Source organism: Miniopterus schreibersii, assembly GCF_964146895.1.
Source record: "Miniopterus schreibersii genome assembly, chromosome: 19".
NCBI lineage: Eukaryota > Metazoa > Chordata > Mammalia > Chiroptera > Miniopteridae > Miniopterus > Miniopterus schreibersii.
This window is the reverse complement of record NC_138119.1, coordinates 17377909-17403335: the sequence shown is the minus strand read 5'-3', so window position 1 is coordinate 17403335 and position 25427 is coordinate 17377909. Positions and strand designations below refer to the sequence as shown.

Sequence of the window (25427 nt, the reverse complement as noted above, 5' to 3'; positions counted from 1 at the left end):
TCATGTAAGAAAGAGACCACATCCAACCACGTTTCAGGTAACACAGACTGTGCCTTCACTAGCTCTGGGTTAAATTTAAGATTCAAGTGCACTTATGTGGGGAAAGGCACACAAGGCAATTTTTTTAAATTAAGTGGCTTATTAGTATTTTCTTCTTGAAGGGGAATTTGACTTACTTCAATGGTCACTGACTTCCCTACAGGAAGACCTTCCAAAGTGATAAGAAAATAAGCCATAAGCCGAAAGGATCTGACCTGGCATCCGTAAGCCGAAAGGATCTGACCCCGCGTCCCTTCCAACAATAAGCCTCCGGGAAACCCAGGGGGCTGACAGAGTGCGGGCGGGCGGGAGGGAGGGACCTGAACGGGAGTCGCAGGAAAGAGACTTTGGGAGAGGAACCAATTACCAAGAGAGTCAAATTATTTAAAGTTGAAATGAGTGAGAATTTATTCACAACATATGCAGATCTATGAAAGTAATTATGCAAAAGGCTGGAGAGAGGACACTTAAAAATAGCAGGCACTTGGAGGCTTCGGTTCCCAGCGCGCCGGTGCAAGTCAGAGCTCGGCTAAACACGAATCCGCGTGGTCCCTTTGGGTTCCCTTCGTCCCTTCGCTCCTCCTCGTGACAGCAATTTTTTGAAAGGGGGAGATTTACACCTTTTTCCTCAAAACCCAGTGGTCATGGGAGGTCACAAGCATCAGGCTACCTCAGCCCCTCGGTCGTCAGAGAGAACACCTCTCTGCTGCTTCTTTCTAGAAAGAAGGTTTGTATTAGCAGAGCTTTGAATATATATATATATACACCGATTTCCAGAGTTTTCCAATAGGTAAAGTGCTAGATTCCAATAGGTAAAGTGCTAGATTCTATTTTTTTCTGCCCTGACCCTGTATATTTGTTACTGAAGATAGGCTGAAAGACCTTGTAGTACAAGTGCTGTCCCTCCCATACACACTGTGCAACGACTATTGTGTTGGTCTTTAGGCCCCAATATAGACAGACAAGAATGCAGGTGACAGGGACGTGCCCTCTGTGGTTTGGAGCTTGGTGACATGCTCTGTCTGCTGGTGATCCAGTATCTCAGGAACTAGAGGCTGACCTTCCCTCCAACTTCCATTAACCTGTCACCACGCCCCACCCCAGCCCAAGCTTGCGCAGCCCCAGCCCGGGGCTGGTCTTGCCTCATGCGATGATTGCTCAAATGGGTCATCAGAACGTTCTCGAATTTTCTCCTAGTGTCCGCTTCTTCCTGCCTAGGATGTCGTCCCCACTGTAGCCATGAGGGCGGATCTTCAACTCCACGTAAGGAATGGAGAATTCATGTCCTTTCCAGGGCTCCCAGTTCACCCCCTACGTAAAAAAGCCAACGTCAGGAAGAGGCACTTGGGAGGAGGGCAGGGTGGGTTGTGATTCAAAGGAGGCTTCTTTGCCTGGGGAACCGCACCCTTACTGCTGAGGGGCCAGAGACCCACGTGGCCACTGGGGTAGTTACCCCAAGGAAAGTGGGGGTTGAATCTAGAAGCGTGCGCCCTCTGCTGGGCGGCTGGGGTGGGATAGGCTCGGAAGCCACCTTGCGGTTAGAGGACAGCCGGGGGTGGGGGGCCAGGACGCTGGTGAGGCCACAGCAGGGGCTCAGATAACAGGTCAACCTGGCGGGCAACAATCACATTATCTTTGCCTCACTTTTCTCCTTTCCAAAAAATTAAAGGCAAAAATAAACATATTAATTGGCCAATTGTGTGAAATCATTTTCAATTTAGGCTGTTCAGATATTAGCTTTGGGGTAACCAACAGCCTGTTGGAAACTAAATTTCATTTTATGTCTTCTGACTGGTGAGCGCAATATTTAATTCACTTAATAACCACGCAACCTGGCCAATAAAGAGCCCAAGTGACCAATTTCATGTATTTTAATTTGTGAGGTAAATAATAAACAAGGAACTAAACGCCTTGCCGACTGTGAAAAGCACATTAACCAGATGAATGTATTTTATTAGCAAATACGGGCATGGTTTAGGGCACACTGGCTGCTCATTTCAAACAGCTGATCTCCGATCACAGGCTTCCCTGGGTCGGCCACAAGCTGCCACCATGAATCCTGGGGCCACCCGCCCTGGCTTCCCGGGGGACACATTTCTCCTTCCCTTTGAAAAATCACCTCAGGATCAGGAGTCCCCACTGCTGCCTGGTCAGGGCCAAAGTGAGCAAGATGCACCTGCACTTCAGGTGTGCTAGCATGGCAGTGTGCAGGGGCGTTCTGGGGGCCAGGACGGGACCTGGGATGGCAAACAGAAACCCAGGACGGGGACTCCGAGAGTTCACAGAGGGTGGACTGATGCTGAGTGGGAACAAAGATGCAGTTAGCAAGATGCTGTGAGGAAGCAGGCAGGAGACAGCCGGTGGCCAGAGGAGTCAAGGTCATGTTCAGGGGTCAGGGGAGTTTGAGAAACTACTGGTGGGAAAGTCTCCGAGCAGGGAGGGGAGAGGAGCCTGCGAGGGCTGGGCTGTGTGCACACTGACACGGAGAGACGGGCTCAGCACAGAGCTCCGGCTGGACTCAGGCTGGTTCTGGATGAAGTGGGTCCAAGGCTGGGTCTGACCCAGGGCAGGAAAGGACTTGAGAAAAATAGTCCTGTCTTAACTTGGAGAACAAATAGAAAGAATTACAAATTGTGTGCTATGGACAGAATTATAAAGTGTGTGCTATTATGTGCGCTGTTGGTGTCCCCCAGCCACTGCCCAAAATGCATATGTTGAAGCCCTAACCCCAATGTGAGGGTATTAAGAGGAGAAACCTTGGGAGGTAAACAGGGTTAGATGAGGTCATGAGGGTGGATTCCCCCATGATGGGACTGGTGGCCTTATAAGAGGGGGAAGAGACAGCAGAGGGCTTTCTCTCCCTCTCTCTCCCTGTCTCTCCCTCTCTCTTTCTCTCTCCATCTCTCTCTCCCTGTCTCTCCCTCTCTCTCCCTGTCTCTCCGTCTCTCCCCCTCTCTTTCTCTCTCCATCTCTCTCTCCCTGTCTCTCCCTCCCTCTCCCTCTCTCTGTCTCTCTGTCTCTGTCTCTCTCTGTCTCTCTCCGTCTCTCTCTCTCTCTCTCTCCCTTTCTTCGGTACATGAGAACAAGGAAAGAAGGCTAAACCTGCCTGCACCATGATCCTGGACTTCCAGCCTCCGGTAGCGTGAGAAATAAGTGCCTGCTGTTCAAGCCCCACAGTCTGTACAGTGTTTGGTTACAGCAGCCCGAGCTGTCTGAGACAGCGGCCATGTGTGAACGGGTAAAGTGAGACGGGGTGGGACCCACATCGTGTGGCTCTGCTCCGCAGTGAGCAGCCTGGGAACGCAGAGCGGGGAGGGGCTGCAGCGGACGGGCAGGGAGGGCCGGGACCTCAGGCCATGGAGCCCCGAAAAAAGCCCTCCTGCCCTGACTGGGAGCCTCAGAAGGAGAAGGGCAGACAAACCCCCCTGGAGGGTGTCACTTGGGGAGCTGAATGCCGGCAGAGCCAGTCACCTACCTCACTATGCTTGGTCTCCCCGTATCTGCCATTGGGGTTGGCCAAGTGGCAGTTCTTGTACCACCAGCCGCCGTGATGCGTCAGGGCACAGTTGCTGAGAGCGATATCGTTGTCTCTGTCAAAAGTTGTAAACTTCCACCCGTTGTGGTAAGAAAGAGCATCCCCTGCAGGAGAGAAGACCTGAGAGGTGAGAGGTCAAGTTTTGCCACCGAGGGGTTAAGAACTTAGCAGGAAAATCTCTAGCATGAAAATGCCAAGGATCCAGTCTGTTATGGAGCAGGCGGTGTGACGTGGAGAATTTGAGAGCGAGCGAGCTCTGGTGTGTCTTCCTCTCCTTATAGGGGCACCAATCCCATCACGGGGGGACTCACCCTCATGACTTCTCAAAATGGCCAGACACATAGGCTCACTTCCCCGGTCTGCCACCCAAACTCCAGGCCTGTTTCTCCAGTAGCTTTAACAGCACTTTCACTTAGAAGCTTCACAGCCACGTAAAATATCCGTATCCCCAAAAACAAACTCACGACTCTCCCCACAGCACCTGACCACCCTCTCCCGCACTCCCTGTCTCTGCTCGACTATCCTCCCAGCCCCCCAGGCCTGAAACCCCAGCCACATGACAATCCTGCTGTACCCCTTTAGCATGCCCCCCCTTCTCAGGTCACTCATGCACCTCTGCCACCTGGGGCCTGCTGTCATCTCTGGTTCTGGATCCACACAGCGGCCTTCCCAGCCCTCCTGAAGCTTAGGCATCCATCATCTCAGGCCTCAAGTCCCATTTCCTGCCACACAGATGTGAATTTCTCCCCCTTTCTTTGCAGACCTGTACCTTGGCTGTTCCCTGTGCACAGTCTCAGCCCACTGTCCCCACAGGCAGCTTCCACCTGTGGGGTGGACTGGCCCACCCTCCATGCCTCCACTCACCAGTTTCTCTCTGCTCTCCATTGGTCCAAATCCTAACCACTCCTCAGAGCCCCACTCAGCCCGTCCTGAGGAAGAGTCTCCCCCTTAACCCTCTCACCCCCTCCTGACACCCCCTCCTGACACCCCCTCCTGACACCCTCCTCACACACACACGCCGGAACTTCCGGAGCCCTCTGGGCACATTACCCAGTTTCGTGCTTCATGCCGTGATGTCTGGCAATCTGTAATCATTTTACTTGTCTTTCTCCTATTTCCCCAATACATTTGTCATCCTTTTAAAAGTTTACTTTTTAATTCAGCTCACAAAAGGCAATCAGGGCCCACATCAATCCCAAGCTTAATTAAGTTCTGTTCCTACAATAACAACACTTATGTTTACACCTTAACTCTGAGTTTACCCATCACTTTCACAAACATATTCTCATTGGACCCACAACAAGGCTTCGGGGTGGGTCGGGCACCTCCTAGTCTCAAGAGGAAACAAACTCACAGAGGTTAAACTCTAGGGACTTGTCCGGGTGTCCACCCCTCCTACGTTGTCTCCTCCATGTTACCATGTCACCACACTCACCCCTTCACTGACCCATATGGAAGCTATTTGGGTCTCAGGGAATTTCTTTACAATATAAAACATCCCTAAGATTATACAGAAAGGTCCTGCTGGCAATATCTTATTTTAAACTCACCTACTGTGCTCCAGGCCATGCTAAGCCCTGGGAAACAAGAGCAAAGGCAAAATTCATGTGATTTTTAAAAAAAGTTAAATCCTAAAACCTGAAAGAAATTTTGCATCAGCAGTTGGCCACTTCAGATCACAGTGTCTGCTCAGTCTTCTGCCGTTAGGGGTCGCTGAGCACACAACTCTGAGAAGGCCTGCAGGGTTTAAGAGTACACCCTGGTTTCCTCCCCTCGGCTCAGTCCTTGTTCAGTCCTGGACTTCGGGGCCTGGGGAGCCCCTTCCTTTCCTCCCATCTGAGTTCTACCCTTTCAGACCCGACTCCAGCCCACCAGCCTGCAGAAGCTTCCCGCAGTCACCTCAGCCCACAACATACCCACCTCCTCTGTGCTCCTGGAGCTCTTTAGTCTCCTGACCACTTAGTGGACTTTGCAAAAGTCACCTTCTATTCTTATTGGTCTGTGTCCATGTGAGTCTAAGGGGAGAGGCCATGTCTTATGCTGTCGGTCAGTCTGGCTGGTAACACATTCCTCCCTAGTTACACCAAAGCCAAAACCATGCAAAAGCCAACAATGCACCTACTTGTTAGGGTTTTAGAAACTATAAATATAGGTTTAACTCTAACACTAAAGCAATAACCCCACCTCCCCTCCTAAATAAAGTAGCCCAATGGCATCGTCCCAGTAGCTCCATCGCACTTGCTTAGTTTTGTTCTTTCCCTTCACAAATGAACACCAGAGAGCAGCTCGGGGAGGGGGGCGGGCTCCGTCTCAGCTGAACTGCTCGTCCCTGCACTGTCACAGCGGAATGACGTTCATGGGACCTATACTTCCTATCGTTGGCATCTGCACTTCGGCTTTTCTGTCTTTTTTAAATGATGACACGCACAGTGCTGTGCAGGGTGGCAGCCCCCGGCTGAAGCCCAGTGGAAGGAGGGCAGCCCCCGCGAGGCAGGTGGCTCAGGCAGTGGCTCCTCGGCCAAGCACCCTGAACCGTACAAGAGGACGGTTTTCACTGGCTGGGGGTGCGGGGGGGGTTAATGTATAGTGTTCCGGTTTTACAATGGCAGGCACTGCTTTAAGGACTTTGTTTACCCCCGACCTCCTGCTGGGGGCAGGGCCTCAACCGTCCATGGGAACCGTTCACCTTTGCAGAACAATGTTCCATCCCCAGATCCACGGCACACGGCAAACCAAGGCCGGGGCACCGAGCAAGGGGCCCAGCGGCCGGGACACACCGTCCTTACCTGCCGTGCCTCTGTACTTCCCGACGGTGAGCCTGTACCGCTCCTTGCTGGAGGCCACCTGGAAGAAGTCATACACGGCATAGGCGGACTCGTTGGCCGTCTGCAAGTCCACCCTCACCTCGTACCGGGTGGGGGTGCCGGTGGTCAGGTTGTGCAGCTGGTCGAGTCCTAAAATAGGAATTCCAATCACCCAGTGTCACCTCAGCCTTCACCTCCTCTGCTAACGGGGGGCTTCCCCCACTTTCTCTTTTGGGGGCTCATTTCTTGCCCTACTATTTCTTGGGCCCAGTCATGCTATTGAGTTGTGGAAGCCACGTCCTCTGGGAGGGCAGAGTGGGGCAATCACTGGGCATCAGCAGTTCATATTTGTTGTCCTCTCATCTCACCAGGTGGCAGGGAGACCAGCCACTCACTGGACTGTCTCTGAGGGGATTCTGCACCCAAGCCCAGTCTATCAGGCTCCGAGCATCCAGACTATGACTTTCTAATTCTTCATTTCCCAGTGGACGCTTCCTGCTCTCTTTCCATGAGCATCTGCTCGAGAACAGAGAGGAAGAGAGAGAGAAGGAGCAGTGTCCCTGATGACCGGCAGCACCCGAGGAATTTCTGGGACTGGTGTGACCTCCTACTAGGAGCCCGGAATCCCCATCCCTGGACGATTTTCCTACTCCTTTGGTTTTTAAGAAGTTCGGGCTCCAGGCAAATCCTATGAGGCTTGGAAACAGCAGAAAGACTACTTAGGACAGTCCCACCCTTTCACAGAGCACATGAGAAGCTTCCCAGCACTGTGGCCCCACCAGCGCACTGGCCGGCAGGCTCCGCAGAGTGTCCCCGTCACTTGGGTCTCTTCCTGAATGTGGTGAGCTTCCTCTCCAGCTGCCCAACGAGGGGAAATCTCCCCTCCGCCACCCAGCCTTCCTGGATTCTCAAAGATCATACCAAGCCAGAACTCCTTCATGGGGTCCCCAAAGCCTTCCACGTAGGTCCGCCAACGCTTGAAGAAGTCCAGCTGCCCGGTGTTGCGCCTCTGGAAGACCTGGAAAGGGAGACGGCCGTTTCCCTCTGAGGCTCTTGAACAGTGTGACTGAGAGAGAGGGGACAGCAGCTGGGACTGGGACTGCCCTGAGGACAAGCAGAAGGAAGAATGGACAGACGTGGTGCCCGACTGAGAGCGGGACAGAGAGGGGAGGAAGTCAGCGATTGCTGTGGACCTGGCTTGCGGCACCGACTGGACGGCTGTTCACTGAGCTGCGGGCTCTGAGAGAAGGTGGGCTTTGTGCGGGCACCATGAGCTCCTGGGGACACGGTAAGTGTGGTCAGGTGGAAGGCCTCCCATGGTACCTTCTGTTCCGACGTTTTCAAAGATCAATCGGGAATTTGCCCTTCCAACCCAATTACTGCCTTTCGGCCACCAGAGGCAGCTGTGCGGATGTTTTCCTCGCTGCTGCTTATCAGGTGGCATTATTTTACCCATGGCTGCTCAAGGGTCTGGTTTCCCAAGCCCCTGAGCGAACGTGTGAACAGATGCGCTGTGAGTGTGCCGGGCGCACGCGTCCTGCTTCCCTGAGCCGTGGGTGCACAGCGGGCAGAGCCGCACGCTTGGCTGGGGCCGCGAGCGCCTCCGTCTGCTCAGGCACAGGGAGCGGGGCTGCGGGAGGCGAAGGGATCACACTGCAACCTCCACGGCAGCCCTCGGGTCACTGGGCCAGGCTGCTGCCATCAGAGAGGGTGCCGCGTGGCTTCAGGAGACAACGGCCCGAGAGAATAAACCTCCGCATAGACGGGACGATCGGGACAGTGCCACGGGTCCCTCTCTCAGGCTTTGGCCTTTCAAATCACAGTCCCAAAGGCCGTGCTTCTGTACTGAGGAGCCGGGATGAGGGACCTGACAACGGGCTCCAGTTCAGAGGACGGAGTCCCCGAAGAGGTCGTGTGTTTCGGGTGACCTGACATGACCCACTGGGAAGACCAATGGTCGAGGAGGGGGCTGGAGTCCCAAAATGTGGTCCCAACTTTGTCACTAATTCTTTATCCACAGGCCTCACTTGACCTAACTGTAAAATTGGAATCTGACCTTGCTCACTTACCCTAAAGCCTTTGTGTGAGGGTCATGTTTTGTGTGAGGGTCATGTTTATGAGAAAGTAATAGTTGAAGAGAGTCAAATGGGGGTAATACACATATACAGGCATGATGAGATGGTGGCAAGCCCAGCAGCCTTACAGCCATCAGCCTCAGTCTAACCAAGCCTGCGCCGCCCCAGGGTGAAGCACCTCAGGCCCTGTTGGTAGAGGGGCGGGACCCCTCTAAACACGGCTGCAGGCACCAAAGCTCCTGTCTCTGTGGATAGAGAGGAACTAGAGCTGCCTGGGCTGAGGAGGGGGCATGGCCGGGCTCTGCGAGACTCACGATCCAGCCGCCGCCATCCGTGTCCATGTCGCAGTACACCTGCAGGGGCCGGCTGGCGTCGCCGTGCAGGTAGATGGTGTACAGGCCACTGGCAGCGTTGCTGTTCTGCTGAACTTGACTGCAGTCCGACGGGTGTGGGAAACGGGCACCCACTAGGAGCCGAGCAGAGGGCAGCGTCGTTAGGAGAAGGGCAGGTGGCTAGTCCCTATTTTAAGTTAATTCATTTTGCTCGGGAACAATTCATAACCTCCTACTGCTATGCTCCTTCCAGCTCTTCTCTCAGACCTCGTTTCTCACTCCACTCTCCCCGAACCCTCCAAATGTACTAGAAATAAAGGTCAAGTTCATACCACCTCCGCCCCCAACTGCCTCCAAAATAATATTCCATCTTGCTCCCCTGTTTAGTCTCTCCACCAGGGGGTGGACTTGTGAGCCCGTATCCCTTTCCATTCCCCCATCCTAGAGAAACCCGCAGCCCTGCAGCCACACGCTCCTGCGTGGACACCTCTCCCGGCCTCTCCGAGGCTCGTCCTCTGACATTCTTGTTCAGCGGGCAGGAGTCCACGTTACCTGTGGAGAGGACAGTGGATACACTCCTGCTCTGGCGATCACCCTTGAAGGCAACCAAGGAGACAGGGTAGGTGACACCCTGCTCAAGGCCTTGCAACTCAAACCTCTGGTCCCCTTGTCTGAGCCGCACCTCCTACCAAACAAAGGAGACAGGAGGCGACATTCAGTGTATCACGCCCAGCATCCTGGCATCATAACATTTCCTGAGGCCAATGCCAGCAGCCCTGGGACAGCACAGTGTTTGTCCCTAAGGGCTCAGTGGCAGCACAGGGCCCAGTGCCTCCCAGCCGCTTCTCCAGAGGGCCCTGCTTCGGAGATTCAGCCCTGCCGGTAGCATGAACTGGGAGCCAGCGTGAGGCAGGAGCACTGGGGGCCCCGCGCCAGTTCCCCGGGGACCTCTGCCTAGCAGACGCACGCTGGGGCACTCAACGCCAGGCTGAGAAGCTAGGAGGGGAGGCGAAACCATCCCCGTATCTGCGAGGCAGGGAGATGGTTGGTTTCTCAGCAGACTTCCTTCTGAACCCCTCCCTTCCTCCCGCAGGGCTGCCCTAAGCATCCGTTGAGATGATTAAATCAGTGGGCTCTCCTTTTTTCCTTCCTCCCTTCTTCCTTCCTCACCAAGGAGAGAGGAAAATAATTTCCCATTGGGACAAATTTTGAAAATTTTCTGGTCTTCAGATCCCAGGTGGGAGGTATCATCTTCGAAATAAGGGTTAATCCATTCATTCAATAAATCTTTATTGAGCACCTCACCCAAATGGTAGGTGCTCAACAAAACACAAAAAGTCCCTGTCCTCACGGAGCTAACACTTATTGGGGATGATAGGCACATAACAGGGGGCCGATGTACGGCCGGCAAATACGCAGTGGTCAGCTGGGAGCAGGGACAGGCTAGTCCTATAAAATGAGACCTGATGTTCACAGGTGACTGCGTTGAGCACTGTCCCTTGCACACAGCAGGTGATCGGTGAGGCCCAACTCATTTATCAGCAGGATGTCATGGGACCAGCAACCACGCCGGCTGACCCGAGTCGGTTGCTTCATACGGGGCCAGGCATGGGCACCATGAGAAGCAGCAGGAGTGTCCAGTACCTTAGTGGTGCCATCTGGGAACTGGTAGGTCAGCATGTAGCCATCGATCTGGGCCGAGGGGGGTGTCCAGGTCAACACCCCACCAGACTGTGTCACAGCAGACGGGCGAAGGTTTCTGGGAGGGTCGATGTCTGTGTTTGGAAAGTCAGGCAATTATTACTACCGAGGTAACAGGGGCAAGGTACTTTCTGAAGCGTTACCGTATTTTCTGCCTCCCATTCTCCCATTTCTTTCCCTCCCTTCATGTAGGTAGCAGGCTCTGTTCTTCATTGCCAAAGGCCCTTTATGACCTTCGTTTCCAAAAATGTAGATCCACTGAGGACAAGGGTTAAGGTGCAGGTGCCTGGGTGGATTCACTCCCAGGTGGGGTGACCCTGGGCGCCCACCTGCCCAGCAGACTCCACGAGGGTGGTGGGAAGGAGCAACCTAGACTAGCCGCCGGATCCAGAGCTGGCGGGGGGGGGGGGGGGGGGGAGGGGGAAAGATACTGGTTGTCTCTGGACAGCAGCACTCTTTTTAGGGAGTCCAGGAGTGGAAAAGAGCTTTTCTTTCTATATACCCTTGTTCAGTTTGAACATTTTTACATAAGCATGTATCGCTTTTTTGATTAAAAACTGTTTAATTGTAACTAATAATTATAAAGAAATTCAAGTCACCTCTATAACTCCAGTGGCCTCAGGTATTGTACTTGGCCACAGAGGGGATGGCCAGGCCTTGCCCGGACTGTCTAAGGAGGCCCTCCGACCTCAGGGTGGGCACAGTGCTCCTCTCAGGACCCCCTGAGGTCTGACCACCATGATGCTCAGCGAGACCAGAGGCCCCATCACGCATATAAAATACAGGCCCCCAGGCCCCCTGATCACCGACTAGAGAGGGACAGTGAGGGGAAGACGCTCCACCACTGCCCCCGTCTGCAAGAGGGAAACAGAAGAGGCTCCCGGCCTCCCTCTCCTCCTGCTGGATCTGAGGCCCAGCCAGATTCTGTATCTAGGGCAGACAGGGAGCTGGGCAGTGCAGGGCCGGTCAGGGAGGCTGCCTTTTTCACAGCCACCTTGGACGGCCACGCAGCCTGACTTTGACATCACTGCCTCTGCACTCTTTCATGCTAATAAGAACCATCATGTCAACATATGACCTCAAAACGGTAAAAGGGGAACCCCTCTGAAGAATGTCCTCAGGTGAAACACGGTCTTCCCTGCTCCCTTCCCCACGCCTGACACATGCGAAGGGTTCCCTGTCGGGTCCCTCACAGTACCTGTCGGGGCCTTGGTGTCGGCCTTCTTGCTCTCCTGGTCCCCCTTCTGGGCCCACACGTGGACCGTGTACTCCACACCCGGCCTCAGGCCTGTCAGGATGGTGCTGCTCTGCTCCTTCCCCACTGGAACCTCCCTGGTGTCTCCATCGGCAGAGGTGTAGCGCACCATGTACCTGTCAATGACGGCCTGCACAGGGACCCAGGAGATGGTGGCTGTGGTCTCCGTCACCCGGTCGGTCACCAGGTTTCGGGGGCTGTCAATGTCTGAAAGGAAAATGCTGATCAATGAACACTATTGACAGACTGAGATTTCGTGGCCATGTTGCTCAGGGTGAGGCAGCTTCCTGTTCTTAGGGTTTTCCCATCCCATACACAGGTTTTCGGTTGTGTCATGGACAGAGACCTTCTCTCCACGGCTGGACTCTGGGATCCTCAAGGAGGCAGCACAGGACAGTAGAATGAGCCCCAAGTCCCAAGTCAGAAGAGCTAGCTTCTAGTTCCAGCCCAGAGACAGAGCAGAGGGGCAGAAAGAGCCCTGGGCTGGAGCCAGCAGACCAGGTATCCAGGCCCAGCTCTGCCACTGGCCAGCTTGGCCCTGAACAATTCTGCTGCGTCTGGCTGGGCCTCAGTTTTCTCATTTGTAAAACGTGGGTCTCACTAAATAGAGTTTAAGGTACCATCATATTTCATGAATATTCCACAAATCTGGCTCCATGAATCATCAGCTCTCTTTGTGACTTACGGAAAGCATGCACATGTAGTGAGGTTTCTCAACCGTAAAATGGGCATATTGACCCCTGCTCTGTCCATCTCAACAAATTCCTCAGGACCCAATAATTGAGCAATATAATCCTCATGCAGTGCTGGTGGGAATGTGAAACAGCGCCACCACTCTGGAAATGCCTTGGCAGATCCTCAAAAAGCTAAACGAGTTACCAATATATGTGACACACAATTCCACTCCTCGGCATAGACCGAAAAGAACTGAAAATATATCCACACAAAAGTCTGTGCACAGATGCTCTTGGCAACATTATTCACAATGGCCAGAAAGTGGAAACAACCCAAATGCCCATCAACTGACAAATGGATAAATAAAATGTGTTACAGCCACACCATGGAATATTATGTGACAATAACATGAAGCACCAATTCATGCTACACCATGGATGAACCTTGAAAATGTCATGCTTAGTGAACAAAACCAGTTACAGAAGGCCACTCATTGTATGAACCCACTCCTATGAAATGTTCAGAATACGGCAATATAGAGAGACAGAAAGTACCATTTTCCTAGGGCTGGAGGAGGGGGGATGGGAGTGACTGGTAATGGATACGGGGTTTCTCTCTGGGTTGATAAAAATGATCTGAATTAGTTCGAGCTGATGGTTGCACAACTCTGTGAATATACTAAAAACCACTGAATTGTATACTTTAAAAGGGTGAATTTTACAATATATAAATTACATATCAATAAGTCTGTTCTTAAAACATGAGGAAACAGATGAAAAAACTTTAAAAATTAGGACCTGTTCTTATCTATTACTGCAACCGCAGGACCCTCAGAACAGGGCATACAGTTCTCTAAAGAGGACTTTTCCACAAGAAAACGCTTCCTCGTTCCAAAGAGACAGCAGCAAAAGCCATTTCCCAAAAGTACTTAACTCACGGGTCCTGACATATATGGCTTCTTTATATTTTTCCTCTTAAAGAAGAAATATTTAATGATTGATCACAAAGGAAATACACAATGGGAGGAACAGTGGGGGGATGGGATTGATCACCATTTATCTTTATAAGACCAAAGTATGAGGTCAAAGAACAACACTCCATTACCTGTCGGGGCCTTGGTGTCGGCCTTCTTGCTCTCCTGGTCCCCCTTCTGGGCCCACACGTGGACCGTGTACTCCACGCCCGGCCTCAGGCCTGTCAGGACGGTGCTGCTCTGCTCCTTCCCCACTGGAACCTCCCTGGTGTCTCCATCAGCAGAGGTGTAGCGCACCATGTACCTGTCAATGACGGCCTGCACAGGGACCCAGGAGATGGTGGCTGTGGTCTCCGTCACCCGGTCGGTCACCAGATTTGTTGGACTGTCAATTTCTTTAAGAAAATGTTTAGAAAAGTTTGAGCTTTTAAGTTACAGAAGAGATGCCCACCAGCCCATCCCCATGATTTCATCCTTTGTTGGCACAAGGAATGGTATTCCCATCCTGAGTCTCTCCCTGAGTGGGAGGTGAGGGAACAGGTCACCCCTGGTTCTCAATTCCAAAGGACTACTCATTATAAGCTTGACATACTTGCTTGGCTTTCAGCTCCCAGCAATGTGGAAGGAGCAATGTCTTCTTAGCAGTGTTATGGGCACATCAAAACAATCCATCGCGTAGTGGCCATGACCTTCAGGGTAACTAATTTATCATCTTACCAAAGGCTACTTCACAGGCGATCATTCTAAAAGTGTTACCACCAGCACTGCAATGGCCACATCCTTTTAATGTCTCCGCTGAGTCTGCTAAAAACACAGCTATTGCACAACTTTACATCTCCCTTCTACTGGGTTGAGGGTTTCACGAGTGGCTCAGAACTGCTGGGTAGAGCAGCTCATGGACATAACCACTAGACTTGCCGTCCTGTTTGAGCATTAAGACTTGCTTTGCAAAGTCCTTCAACTCAAGCCACGTCTTTTGGTACCATACACATTCAAACACATGTGCTCAAAATTCAATTCCAATGGACCGCCTTTCTCTTGTTACCTGTCGGGGCCTTGGTGTCGGCCTTCTTGCTCTCCCGGTCCCCCTTCTGGGCCCACACGTGGACCGTGTACTCCACGCCCGGCCTCAGGCCTGTCAGGACGGTGCTGCTCTGCTCCTTCCCCACTGGAATCTCCCTGGTGTCTCCATCGGCGGAGGTGTAGCGCACCATGTACCTGTCAATGACGGCCTGCACCGGGTCCCAGGAGATGGTGGCTGTGGTCTCCGTCACCCGGTCGGTCACCAGGTTTTGGGGGCTGTCAATTTCTTTAAGAGAAATGAAAGAGTGTAGCATTTACCAACTCTCTGGTTCATGAAAGGCCAGTACACACACAACCAAAATGATGACCCAATAAACTGTGGCCAGGTGGGCACCCGCCTCTCCCTGACGCGAGGAATCCTGTTTACACCCCTGTTCTGCTCGTACCCGTCAGGGCCGTGGTGTCAGCCTTCTTGCTCTCCTGCCCGCCCCGCTCGGCCCACACGTGGACTCTGTACGCCTCCCCCGGAGTCAGGCCCGTGAGGACGGTGCTGCTCTGCTCCCTCGGCACCGCGGTGTCCCTGGTCTGCCCGTCGGCAGAGGTGTAGCGCACCAGGTACTTATCGATGACAGCCTGGACGGGGTCCCAGGACACTGCCGCCGTGTCTTCTGTCACATGGTCAGTGACCACATTGGTCGGGCTATCAATTTCTTCATAAAAATATGTGAGAAAGAAAAATTAGAGAAGTCATTTGGCCGGTCAAGGCCACAATGCTTCAAGATCTAGTTCCCCCAGGTGACCTCGTTCCACAGTTTACACAACGCAAGAGGTTGTCTCCGTCATCGGAGGCAGGTGGACGACTGACCTCTGCTTGAACCCTATGCTGGGAGGGCTTCACCAGGGACAAACAAGCCCTTCAATAATAATAATGATGATGATGATAACGGCAAATAAAATAAAGTGTGATATGAAAGGTTTCTACAGTCTGAATTCAGTAGCCCTTTGCCCCCCAAAATAGATTTCAATACACAAAGATAGAATGTCTCTACACACAAATCCTGGAGTTTTATCCAGAGAGGAGTCAGCTGAGAAAAACATCAGAAGGCAAACGTGAGAAAAGCCCCTGGTGCCTCTAAGCAGCTCTTACCTGTCCTGCCATTCAGGAGAATCGGCCTGCCCTCCAGGTCTCCTCTCATGGGGACGATTGTGATGTTATACTCTGTCCCAGGCTGCAGACCTGGAAACAAGCAACCAGTGCTGGACATGAGAACAGGCTCTGGATCCCGGACCCCCAGCACTGCCCTCCCCCCAGGATTTCTCTCCTAAAGACTAATCTATCTAAGGCAGGTAAAGAGCTGCAGGACCAGTGAGGTCCCAGCAGCGAGCTGGGGGACGGGGTAGGCAGAGTGGGTGAGACGAAGCCGATGGCGCTCCCCTTCCTCTGTTGGGCCACCAAGCAAGGTTCTTTCCTTCTCACTGTAATAATTAACCTAATTATTTCATTTTTCTTCTTTTCTCTTCCTCTTGTTCTTGTTATTTCTCTGCAGTATCAACTCGAACGATTGCTCCTCCTGCCACACACACCGACGCGGGTGGCAAATGCAGGCCAGCAGCAGCATGAGTGAGCACACTGCGTTTCACTCACCAACAGTAGAGACCCAAGACTGCCACTCAAGACCAAACTTGGCACCGGCAGAGGAACAAGGCCCAGAGGAGGGCTCACCATGGAGCCCCAGGCCTGGGGGCCCCTCACCTGCACGGCCCCTTCCAAGGCCACGTGCCGAACTGGGCGTTCATGAGTGCGTATTGCGTTCCTTAAAGACGGCCCTGGAGATTGTATAAGCTTCAGGCACCACAACACATGGCCTAGCCCTGCGTGGTGCGTTTTCCTAAAAGCCTATAATTTCCTGCTCTCGCAGCACTAGCTCAGGCATCTGGGACAGTACCTCCCAACCCCAGCTGCCCAGCAACACCTTCCACGAGCTGTACCAGAAAAAAGATCTCCAGCAATCAATTTCTATCTCTCTGTCTATATATCTCTCTTTCTCTCGCACGCAGACACACACTCACACACAGTTCTTCCAAAAGGAATGCGTGTGTGCCCTCACATCCACCCTGATACACAGGCAGAGTGAGGACATGGGAGAACATTTTGGATGAGTTGTCTGCTAAGCAGGGGCTCTGAGATTCTGCACTCACTCTGGGATTCTGGAGTGGAGTCTTCGTGCTTCCAGAGTCGGCTCACTTCTGGGGGTTTCTGGGGTCCGGGTTCAAGTGGTTGCTAAGGCCCAGGAACCCCTGTGCACACTTGGGCAGTACAGATGTCTGCCCCTACACATGCTGTGCCCACCTCAGCATCCACAGGAAACATCTCCCATCCCCAGTGTTGGCTCTTACCGGTGATGTCATATCGGCTCTTAGGGTTGCTGCTCTTGGGCACAGTGACTTCAGCCACCTCCTGCCCCGTCAGGGGGCTGTACAGCAGCTTGTAATAGTCCACTTTGGTTGAGGGGTTCTCCCACTCCACGTCCAGGGAATTCTCGGTCTCGTCAGTCACCCAAGCCGTGCCGAGCACAGAAAGATCTAGGGAGGGGCCAGGACGGCAGGAGAAAGCAGTGAAGAGCAGAGGACCGGCCGGTCTGTGCCAGGCCGCTGGCTACCAGGTCGGCTCCCAGAGAGCAGGCTGCAGCCCAGGACACGGTCCTTAACAGGTGTCCCAGGACTTCCCAGGCAGCAAATAAACTGTTGGCTTACACATGGTCTACAGAGGACAAACTCTGTTCTGGGAAAGCCTCCTCTGCCATCCCACCCCATCCCATCTCACCCCACCCCACCCCATCCCACCCCACCCCATCCCATCTCACCCCACCCCACCCCACCCCACCCCATCCCATCCCATCATCAGGACCATGCAGCCCTCCCATCCACGCTGCCCTGGGCCGCACACTGAACCGCAAGGCTCAGGCTGCCATCTCAGCCACTGGGCCCAGGACTCAGGCTGCTCTGAACTGAACACGCAGCTGTTAGCTGCAGAGCCCCTTCCCTCCACAACTCGGCCCAGCCCCTCCGTGTAAGTTCGGGAAATGCATTTTGTACGTTCTGGAGTGTAACACTGATACTACAACCCGCTCCAGCCTCAGTTTCCCAAATGCTCCTGGAAGATTAACCCAAGGCGAAACTATAAAGTCGGTGAACTTTAACGCGGTCCTTCTGAGTATCCTTCCTGCACCTTCGACCAAACTTTAGCACCTCCACCAGGTCCCTGGTGTCCCTGGCTACCCAACCTGTCCATCCTGTGGAGGGGGGTTTTAGTACACATTCACTCATAGTGTGAATGGCTAAATCTTTACCCCTCCACTCAGAAAATAATTTAATGGTTAATACAAAGGAATGGATTACTGACATCGCTCCCAGGGAAGAATTCTGGGCGGTGGTGAGAGAGGGGTCTTTGGGGGCACTTTGAATTCCAGCAGCCAGACCCCAGGCAGATGAGCCTGCCTGGGAGACATGTCCCCGGACTCTCAGCCTTGCCCCCTTCCTCAGCCCCAACCCCACCTTCCCTGCCTTGGTGGGACTCCCATCCGGCTGACTGGCTCCTCTAAAGGACGTGGGAAGGAGAATCTGTGCGTTGGGCACTGAGCTCTGCGGTCTCAAGGCCCCTTGGCTCTGAAGGTTTCTGATTCGCTGTGTTGTAAACAAACAGCCTCCCAGAGCCTGTCCTCTGCGGCACGTCCCGCACCCACAACCGCGGCTTCCACCTGCCAGCCCCGCCTGCAGGTTCTCCCTTCCAGGAGGCAGCTCCTTGAGGCAGCAGGTCAGGAAGCAAGCGCTCACGCATGGAAAAGAGGAGTTTAATGAAAACGTTCAGGATCACTGTGGGGATAAGTGTCTCTCAGGCTGAGGCTCCCCTGAGGAGCAAATGAGAATGGGTTTAACCTGAATCGGATTAGACAGAAAGGCCAGCTTCACAGCTGCAGCACTTTACAAGTCCCCAGAGCACGGAGCCAAGCGGGGTTGCGAAGGCTTTCAGAAGATGTCTGCTCTGCAGAGGTGCGGGCACTGTTCTGTTTGAAGGCAGGGGCACTGACGAAAGGGGAGGGAGAGGAGCCGCCTGGCTCTCACGCACAGGCCTTGGCGTTCCCCCGCTGAACGTACGCAGTGTCACGGAACATCTACATGGGACGAGCCACTCTGTGGCCATGACAGATCCAGACCGAAACAAGACCATTCGTGATCATGTCTGAACACAGGCAAATGTGTGAACAGTGTTCAACCACAAAAAAGACCACACAGCCTCTCTCCTGAGTGACTGCTACTTCTGTGACAGTCACAGCCTTAGCCTCCCTCTGGGCTAGCCCTTTCCAGGTAAGGTTCACTGAGATGCCAAGCATAGAATTACCCCACTTCCTGACAGCATGCAAACCCGTGCTTCCCTAAACCTTCCCCAAATCACCGAACACAGCCCGTGTTCTAAACCAGTATCTCTAACAGGCTCTGCTGAGATGCCCATGCCCCACACCCCGGTGTACATTCTCCCCCTGCTGCAATAGTCGAGAAATGCAACTTGTTCAACTACAGGGATGTTCCAAGAGGGGTTGTTGACCAAGGCATTCACACATTGTGTTCCCAGGATGGCAAGTCCCCCAGGGCCCTTTGCAACACTGAGCCATCCCTACCCCACCACCAAATAGGAGAGGCAGCCAGATGTTTCTGCAAAGACACTGTGTGCCAAAGGCCCATCCATCTGGGTCTCCCTGGATCTTTCCCCAGGAGTTTAGGGCAGGATGGAGGCAGCTCATTTTTATCAGCATCTAGAACAGTGCCTGGCACATAGTAGATGCTCAGTAAAATATGTGGCTAAAGGAATGAATCAGAATCACTCAGACAACAGGGTTTCTCCAAGCCCTTGAAGGTCTAAGCGGCTTTAAGACCTTTCATGAGGAAACAAGAATTTCTAGAGTAAGTAGTGATCCTTACAAACATTTTGGTAGCATTTGGTGGTGCCCTGGAGACTCTGTTTGTCCCTGCAGATCCACCCTCCCACCACCACCACCATCCTGCTCTGTATCCCAGATTATGACTCCTATAAACTGTGTTAGCCAGGTTCCCTTGTCCTCTGACTTCTGGTCGGGTTCCACCAGTGAGAGTCACCAGATCAGAGGGCAGGAGAGATCTTCCCTCCCTCCCTCCTGGGGGAAACAGTGGACTGCCTGCATCCCTTTACCCAAAGCACCTCACTAGGCAGCCCTCTCCTACAGCTCTCTCTGGGTCCCAGTACCAACCCCCAGCTCCTGCCCCTTCAGCCTGGGCTGGATCCCCACTGATGCTCGCCCTAGAGTGTTACACCATCCAAACCCCACCCACACCTTTGTAAATAACCTTTTCATTGCATTTTCTTCTAATGTCCTATTTCTTCCCTCTCTTTCCTGCTGAGAAAAATCTAGTAAGTGGCTTCAGAAGATCCTCACTCATCCCAACTTGCACCTGCTGAGTGGCCTCAGAGGCTCAGTGAGGACCTGGGGATGCAGGTGTGTGACTGCTTGTGTGGGGGTGCAGGGCAATCAGACCTTACTAAGCTCAGGGGGAGAAGACCCCTTGGGCTCCAATCCAGCAGGCTCTGTCACCACCTAGGAGGACCCAATAATCGGTGAGCGGGGAGGGGAGCCAGAACTGAGACTTTTCTCCAGAACCTAGGGTTGCAGCAGCTGTGTGTTCAACTCCAAATCAGGGTAACAGCCTGACTAGAGGAAGGGTACCGGTGGGAACCAATGAAAGAAAACGTTCAAAATGGTGCCTCCCCTGGGAAACCTGGGCACCTGGCTGCCCCCTCACCCGTGGTGGCCAGCAGGTGCTGGGGGCTGCTGGGAACCTCTTTCTTCACGTTCCTCAGGGTGACTATGTACTTGGTTCCTGGCAGCAAGCCGACGATGTCGTAGCTGTTCTGCTCCTTGGGCACCTGGATCTGCTTCCCGGAGAGCTCCTTCCCCAGGGGGTAGTAGCCAAGAAGGTAGTGGTCCACCTCGCTGGAGGGCTCCCAGCTCACCAGCAGGGAATCCTCGGTGCTCCTGAGCAGCTGCAGGCCCTGGGGGGCCACCACTGGGTGCAGAACCAGACGGGATGGAGGGGGTGAGGAAAAGAGGGGTGGAACTCGGTGAGCAGCGGTTGAGCACCTACTGTATACCTCACACTATCCCAGGGGTGTGAAGGATACATCTGGCCGACCCCCTGCACACACACACACACACGCGCACACACTGAGCCATTAGCTCACATAAGGCCAGCGTTCCTCCAACCAGCACCAGGGAGCTTGTAAAAATGCAAATTCTCAGGCCCAACCATCCCTGCTTCCACGAGCCTCCAGGTGCATCCCATGGGGCTGGAGGCGCAGCCGCGGCGCACGGGGGGGGGGGGGGGCTCACCCCGGGAGCAGTCCAGGCCCGTGAAGCCCTCCTCGCAGTAGCACTCGCCCGTGTCGCAGAAGCCGTGGCCGCCGCAGTCGCCGGGGCAGCGCCGCTCGCTGCAGTCCTCCGACGTGAAGCCCTCGCGGCAGCGGCACACGCCGCGCTCGCACGCGCCCCGCCCGCTGCAGTTGGCGGGGCAGGCGGGGTGCGCGCAGTCGGCTCCCACGTAGGGCTCGGCGCAGAGGCAGCGGCCGTCCACGCAGCGCCCGCGCCCGCTGCACGCCCCGGGGCAGGCGGGCACCTCGCAGCGGGCGCCCGCCCAGCCCTGCGCGCAGCTGCAGCCGCAGGTCTCCCGCGAGAAGGTCCCGTGGCCGCTGCAGGGGTCGCCCGGGCCTGCCAGGGGGCGGGAAGCGGGGTTAGGGCCCGGGGCTGCCTTCCCTGCGGACCCGGCAGCAGGGCCTGCGCCCCTCCCGACCTGGGCCACGCTCGGACCTGTGAGACCTGCAAATGTCTCCTCTGCCGCCTAAAAAGGGACCGTCCTTCCCTTCCCTCCCCGCCCCAAGCGCTCCGGAGTCCTCCCGCCCCCGCCCCCCAGGGCGGTCATGCCTGAGAACCTCTCTATGGAGGTGCCCTCGCTCCAGCCTCCACTAAGGGGCAGGGCTCCTGGGGCGGGCAGGGGAGGCCCAGGCTGGGCCAGAGCTGGTCTTATCTTGGCTGGAGGGGGCTGGACCTAGCAGGCGAGGTCGCTGGGAAATAAGCTCAAACTGAAACCTCGAAAAGTGGACCTGCAGAAGCTACAACACAGCCCAGAAGTTATGGGGGTGAGGGTGGGAGCAGGGATGAGCCAGGCGCCCCTCTTTGACCCTAGACAGCAAGAGGCAGTTGGAGGGCAGGTCAGTCCCCCCCCAACTCAGAACACCTGCTTTCCTTCCTAAAAACTCTTTCACCCTGGAGACTCCCCAGGGGCAATCCCTGGCAGCATCCAGGTGTCTAGTTCTGTGTCCAGCACATAGGAGGTGCTCTTAGCCGTAGCAATTTCTTCAGGCACAGAAATGTATGGGAAGGGCCACTCATTATTATTTGGATCAGTCTGGGAAGTTGATGTTAAAAAAAAAAGTGAGTGGGTGGAGAAGTACAGATTAGTAGTTATAGTCTCAGGAATGCAAAGTACAGCATAGGAAATATAGTCAATAATATTGTAATAACTGTATGGTGCCCGCTGCATACTGGAAATATCGGGGGGAACACCTTGTAAAGTATATGGTTGTCTGACCACTATTCTGTACACCTGAAACTAATACAGAATAATACTGAATGTAAACTGTAATTGAAACTTTTTTCTTTTTTCTTTCTTCTTTTACAGGAAGCCCAGATATTCAGAGGGAGAGCAACACCAGCTGCCCCCCACCCCCACCCTTCACCCTCCCGGCTCCCGGGTGCTCTGCCCCCCTCTGCCCCAGCCCACTTCTGCCTGTCTTAAACGAGTGTCTCAGTTCTGGTCAAACCAGGTCTTGCTCGTGTATCCAGGGACAGGGTGTGGGAAAAGGGGCCCACACTTAACTCCAGCCCCTTCCCTCCCCACCTCCCTCACCAGACCACCGAGGGAGAGTAAAAGAATGGCCAGCCTTCCCTTCAAAGCAGTCTTGCCTGGGAAGGGGAGATTTTAGTGACATGTGCAGTGGCCTACTTGCTAGAGGTTTTCTTTATAAAAAGCAATTTACAGACTTATTAAGTTCCACCAGTGCCTCCCTCCCTCACCTCTAAATTCATTTTAACAAGGGTGGGAAGCAGACTGCCTTGTAAAGAAAGGAGCTGGGGTTCTGACCTCTCCCCCATGCTGCTAATCCCTCCCTCCCCTGCCAAGCCTGGAAGGGTCTCAGCCCCTTTAGGAAGCCCTTACCCCCTCCTGCCCCAGCGGACCTTTCTTCACCCCTGGGCTTTGGGACCCAGACAAAGCAGCTGCCCCTCTCCCTGCCAAAGAGAAGTTGTCCCCCCGAAAGATAGAAGGGCAGCCCCAAGCCCAGGGTCTTCCCTCCAAGCAGCACTCCCCTCAACTCCTCAGTTTTATTCTCAGCTAGATTTTAACGCCCAGCCTCCTCTCAGCTCACGTGGGAAGGCAACCCCCTGCAAAAGGAGGCAAAGCTACCCTCCCCCTCTGTGGTCCCAGCTTCAAGGCCCTGACATTTTTTTTTTTTAATAACAATTTGCTGACTGTCTACTTTGGACCAGGAACCTCGAATACATCATCTGTAGTTCTCAGAACTAGACTAGTTGATAGAATTATCCTCACTGGACAGTTCAGGAAACAGGAATTTGCCCAAAGGTCACAGAGCTAAAAAGTGGCAGAACTGGGATTTGTCCCAGCCCTGTCTAGCTCTTTCCTTTCAACTTCATTGCTTTCCCCTACAGAAGAGATTGGGTCCATGGGTAAAACAGCACCCAGAAGCATTCTCATCTGGAAGCATTAACCCACGAGTCCAGACTCACTTTAAGGTCCCTCCCTGCTCTGGCTTCAGATGCCCCCTGGAGCCAGTGCCAGTGATGAGGTCCCCAGAGAAAACCCACAGTGAGGGGTGGGAATGCACAAAACTCAGAGCTCATGAGGCTGGGAGAACACCCGGCACCTAGAAGGTGCTCTTTCAGTGTTTGTTGAATGAATACCAGGTGGTAAGCTCACCAAGAGCTCCTGGGCAGCAACGCTGGGTGTCACACTGCTCCTTCACCTCTGCCATCTCTTCCTCCAGCTTCTTCACCCGGGCCAGGAGGTCCTGGACAATGCCTGCCAGCTCGCAGTCTTTCTGTGGTGTTTGCAGGCGGATGTTGTGTCTGAAGATGATATTCTGTTCCTCGGCCTCCCCCAGGGCCAGGAGTGAGGCCCCGTCATCACGGAGGGGCTGAGGGTCAGCCTCCACCTGGACCAGGGCGGACTTGGGCACATCAATCTTGTAGGTGTGGCTGACAGTCAACTTTTGCTCCTTGTCACTGCAGCCATGAGGCTCGAGCGTGGCTGGGGCGGAGGCCACCAACAGCACAGAGCCAAATAGGAGCCCCAGGGGGAAGCAGAACGTCCCCAGGTGACCCATCCTTGGAGAGATGAGGCGCAGACCCTCTGGCAGACCTGTATCTAGAAAAAATGCAAAGGACAGCCATGGAGATTTGCTGATGGAAACTGCCCTTTTTAAGTGGGTTCTGAGAGTCCACAGGCAGCTAAGAGACCAGAAGAAAGATTTCGTCCCTTCTCTTCTGCCCCCACCTCCTCACCTCAGTCAGCAACCTGGGGGAGCCAGCAGCAGCTACAAGTGTGGGAGGGGGGAAGAAGGAAAGCCCAGGAAACCTCTGTCCCTTGTCCCCTCCTGCTCACCTTTAATTCCAGCATCAGGCCTGAGCTGGGTGAAAAGAAAGACGTAGCCTGGATAGATGCTGAGGCTCTGGTATAGGGATGGAGCTGCCTTTCCCAAAAGGCTTCTCTTCCAATCGCAAAAGGGACCAGAAAAGCCCTGGAAACTGCTTGAGATTTTTGTATGAGGTTGGGGGAGGGGAGGAGAGCCCCACAGCGGCAGGGCAGGTAGAGGGTGAAAATAACGCGATTTCACAACTGTTGTCTTCACCAGCTCAGCCGGGATGTATGGAGCAGCCCCACACTTCCCCCACCTACTCCTAAGATGGGATGGAGCTCAGGGACGTGAAGCAGTGTGCCCCAGTTACACAAGGTCAGTGCCAGGCCGCAGACTCGGACCCAGGCGCACAGGGTCCCCTCACCAACCAGTTAACCCCTGTGCACCTCTGCCATCCCCCAAACCACAGATTGATCTCAGAGTGCCTCCTGGTTCAGGACAGCACAGGAGTTTCCACGGTCCGAGGTCCCTTCCGGAGCAACAGCAGAGTAAAAAGCAGGCTCAGCCTTCTCTGCCCACTCCTGCCACCCAAGCCCATGGCCCAGCCCGGCTTGCTGTTCTCTGAGCCATAAATGGTGTGCAGATGGCTTTCTGAAGACGTCTGAAAGAATGCAAAAAGCCACAGGCTCTTGCCATAAACCGCAATTCCGGGCAAAGCCCAGTCTCAGTGTTTGTTTTTTGAAACCTGGAATATGAGAAACCCCAGAAGCCCTGTAGGAGCCCTGGGTGTCCCTGTCCTGAGTTGTAACAAGATGTCCTCGCTAATTACAGCCTTGCCGATTCCACGCTTGAGCTCAGATTTTCCTGGGCAGAGTCATTGCTCGAAAGAAGATGGGGCGGCTGGGGAATCCTCAGGCAGCACTTTGGTCAAGGGTAAGGAGCTGGAGGAGCCGCCTCCTGGCTCTCCCTCCGACTCGTGGCAGGAGACCCTTGCCTGTGTGACAGCTTAAGGAAAGGATGAGCTCACCCACTCGTGTAGGCACAGCCGACCACAGACAGAGCTCCCCAAGGGTGGGGACGGGGCTGCCAGGGCCGCAAATCTCACCAAGAAAAATGCAGGGTAGTAAGTTTCCGAATGGGAATGGTTCCTCTATTGAGGAACTTTCTCACAGAGAGTGGGTATGTGCCGTGGGAATGTATGAAGCGAAGGGGGCTCACATGCAGGGGATGTGCGTGCAGGAAACCACAGGACATCAGGTGTCCCCAGGAATCATTCTCA

The 25427-nt window shown here is 54.1% G+C and overlaps 1 protein-coding gene across 3 annotated transcripts in view; it reads right to left on the bottom strand.

The window, feature by feature from the left end:
* Nucleotides 1-1181: 1181 nt before the first annotated feature.
* TNN (tenascin N) overlaps nt 1182-25427 on the bottom strand; it is a 28779-nt gene continuing 4533 nt past the window's right edge. The window contains exons 2-17 of one of the 3 annotated variants that reach the window (XM_081121372.1): nt 23491-23931; nt 20832-21206; nt 20245-20508; nt 16810-16995; nt 15560-15649; nt 14859-15122; nt 14435-14698; nt 13521-13784; nt 11685-11948; nt 10430-10560; nt 9338-9470; nt 8768-8919; nt 7300-7396; nt 6361-6528; nt 3515-3678; nt 1182-1350 (exon numbers count right to left, since the gene is read on the bottom strand). In XM_081121372.1, coding sequence (XP_080977498.1) covers nt 1210-1350; nt 3515-3678; nt 6361-6528; nt 7300-7396; nt 8768-8919; nt 9338-9470; nt 10430-10560; nt 11685-11948; nt 13521-13784; nt 14435-14698; nt 14859-15122; nt 15560-15649; nt 16810-16995; nt 20245-20508; nt 20832-21206; nt 23491-23896 — 3363 coding nt within the window. In that variant the 5' untranslated portion in view covers nt 23897-23931 and the 3' untranslated portion in view covers nt 1182-1209. The remainder of the gene's footprint in view (nt 1351-3514; nt 3679-6360; nt 6529-7299; nt 7397-8767; nt 8920-9337; nt 9471-10429; nt 10561-11684; nt 11949-13520; nt 13785-14434; nt 14699-14858; nt 15123-15559; nt 15650-16809; nt 16996-20244; nt 20509-20831; nt 21207-23490; nt 23932-25427) is intronic. The other 2 variants (XM_081121373.1, XM_081121374.1) reach the window with 2 other exon arrangements.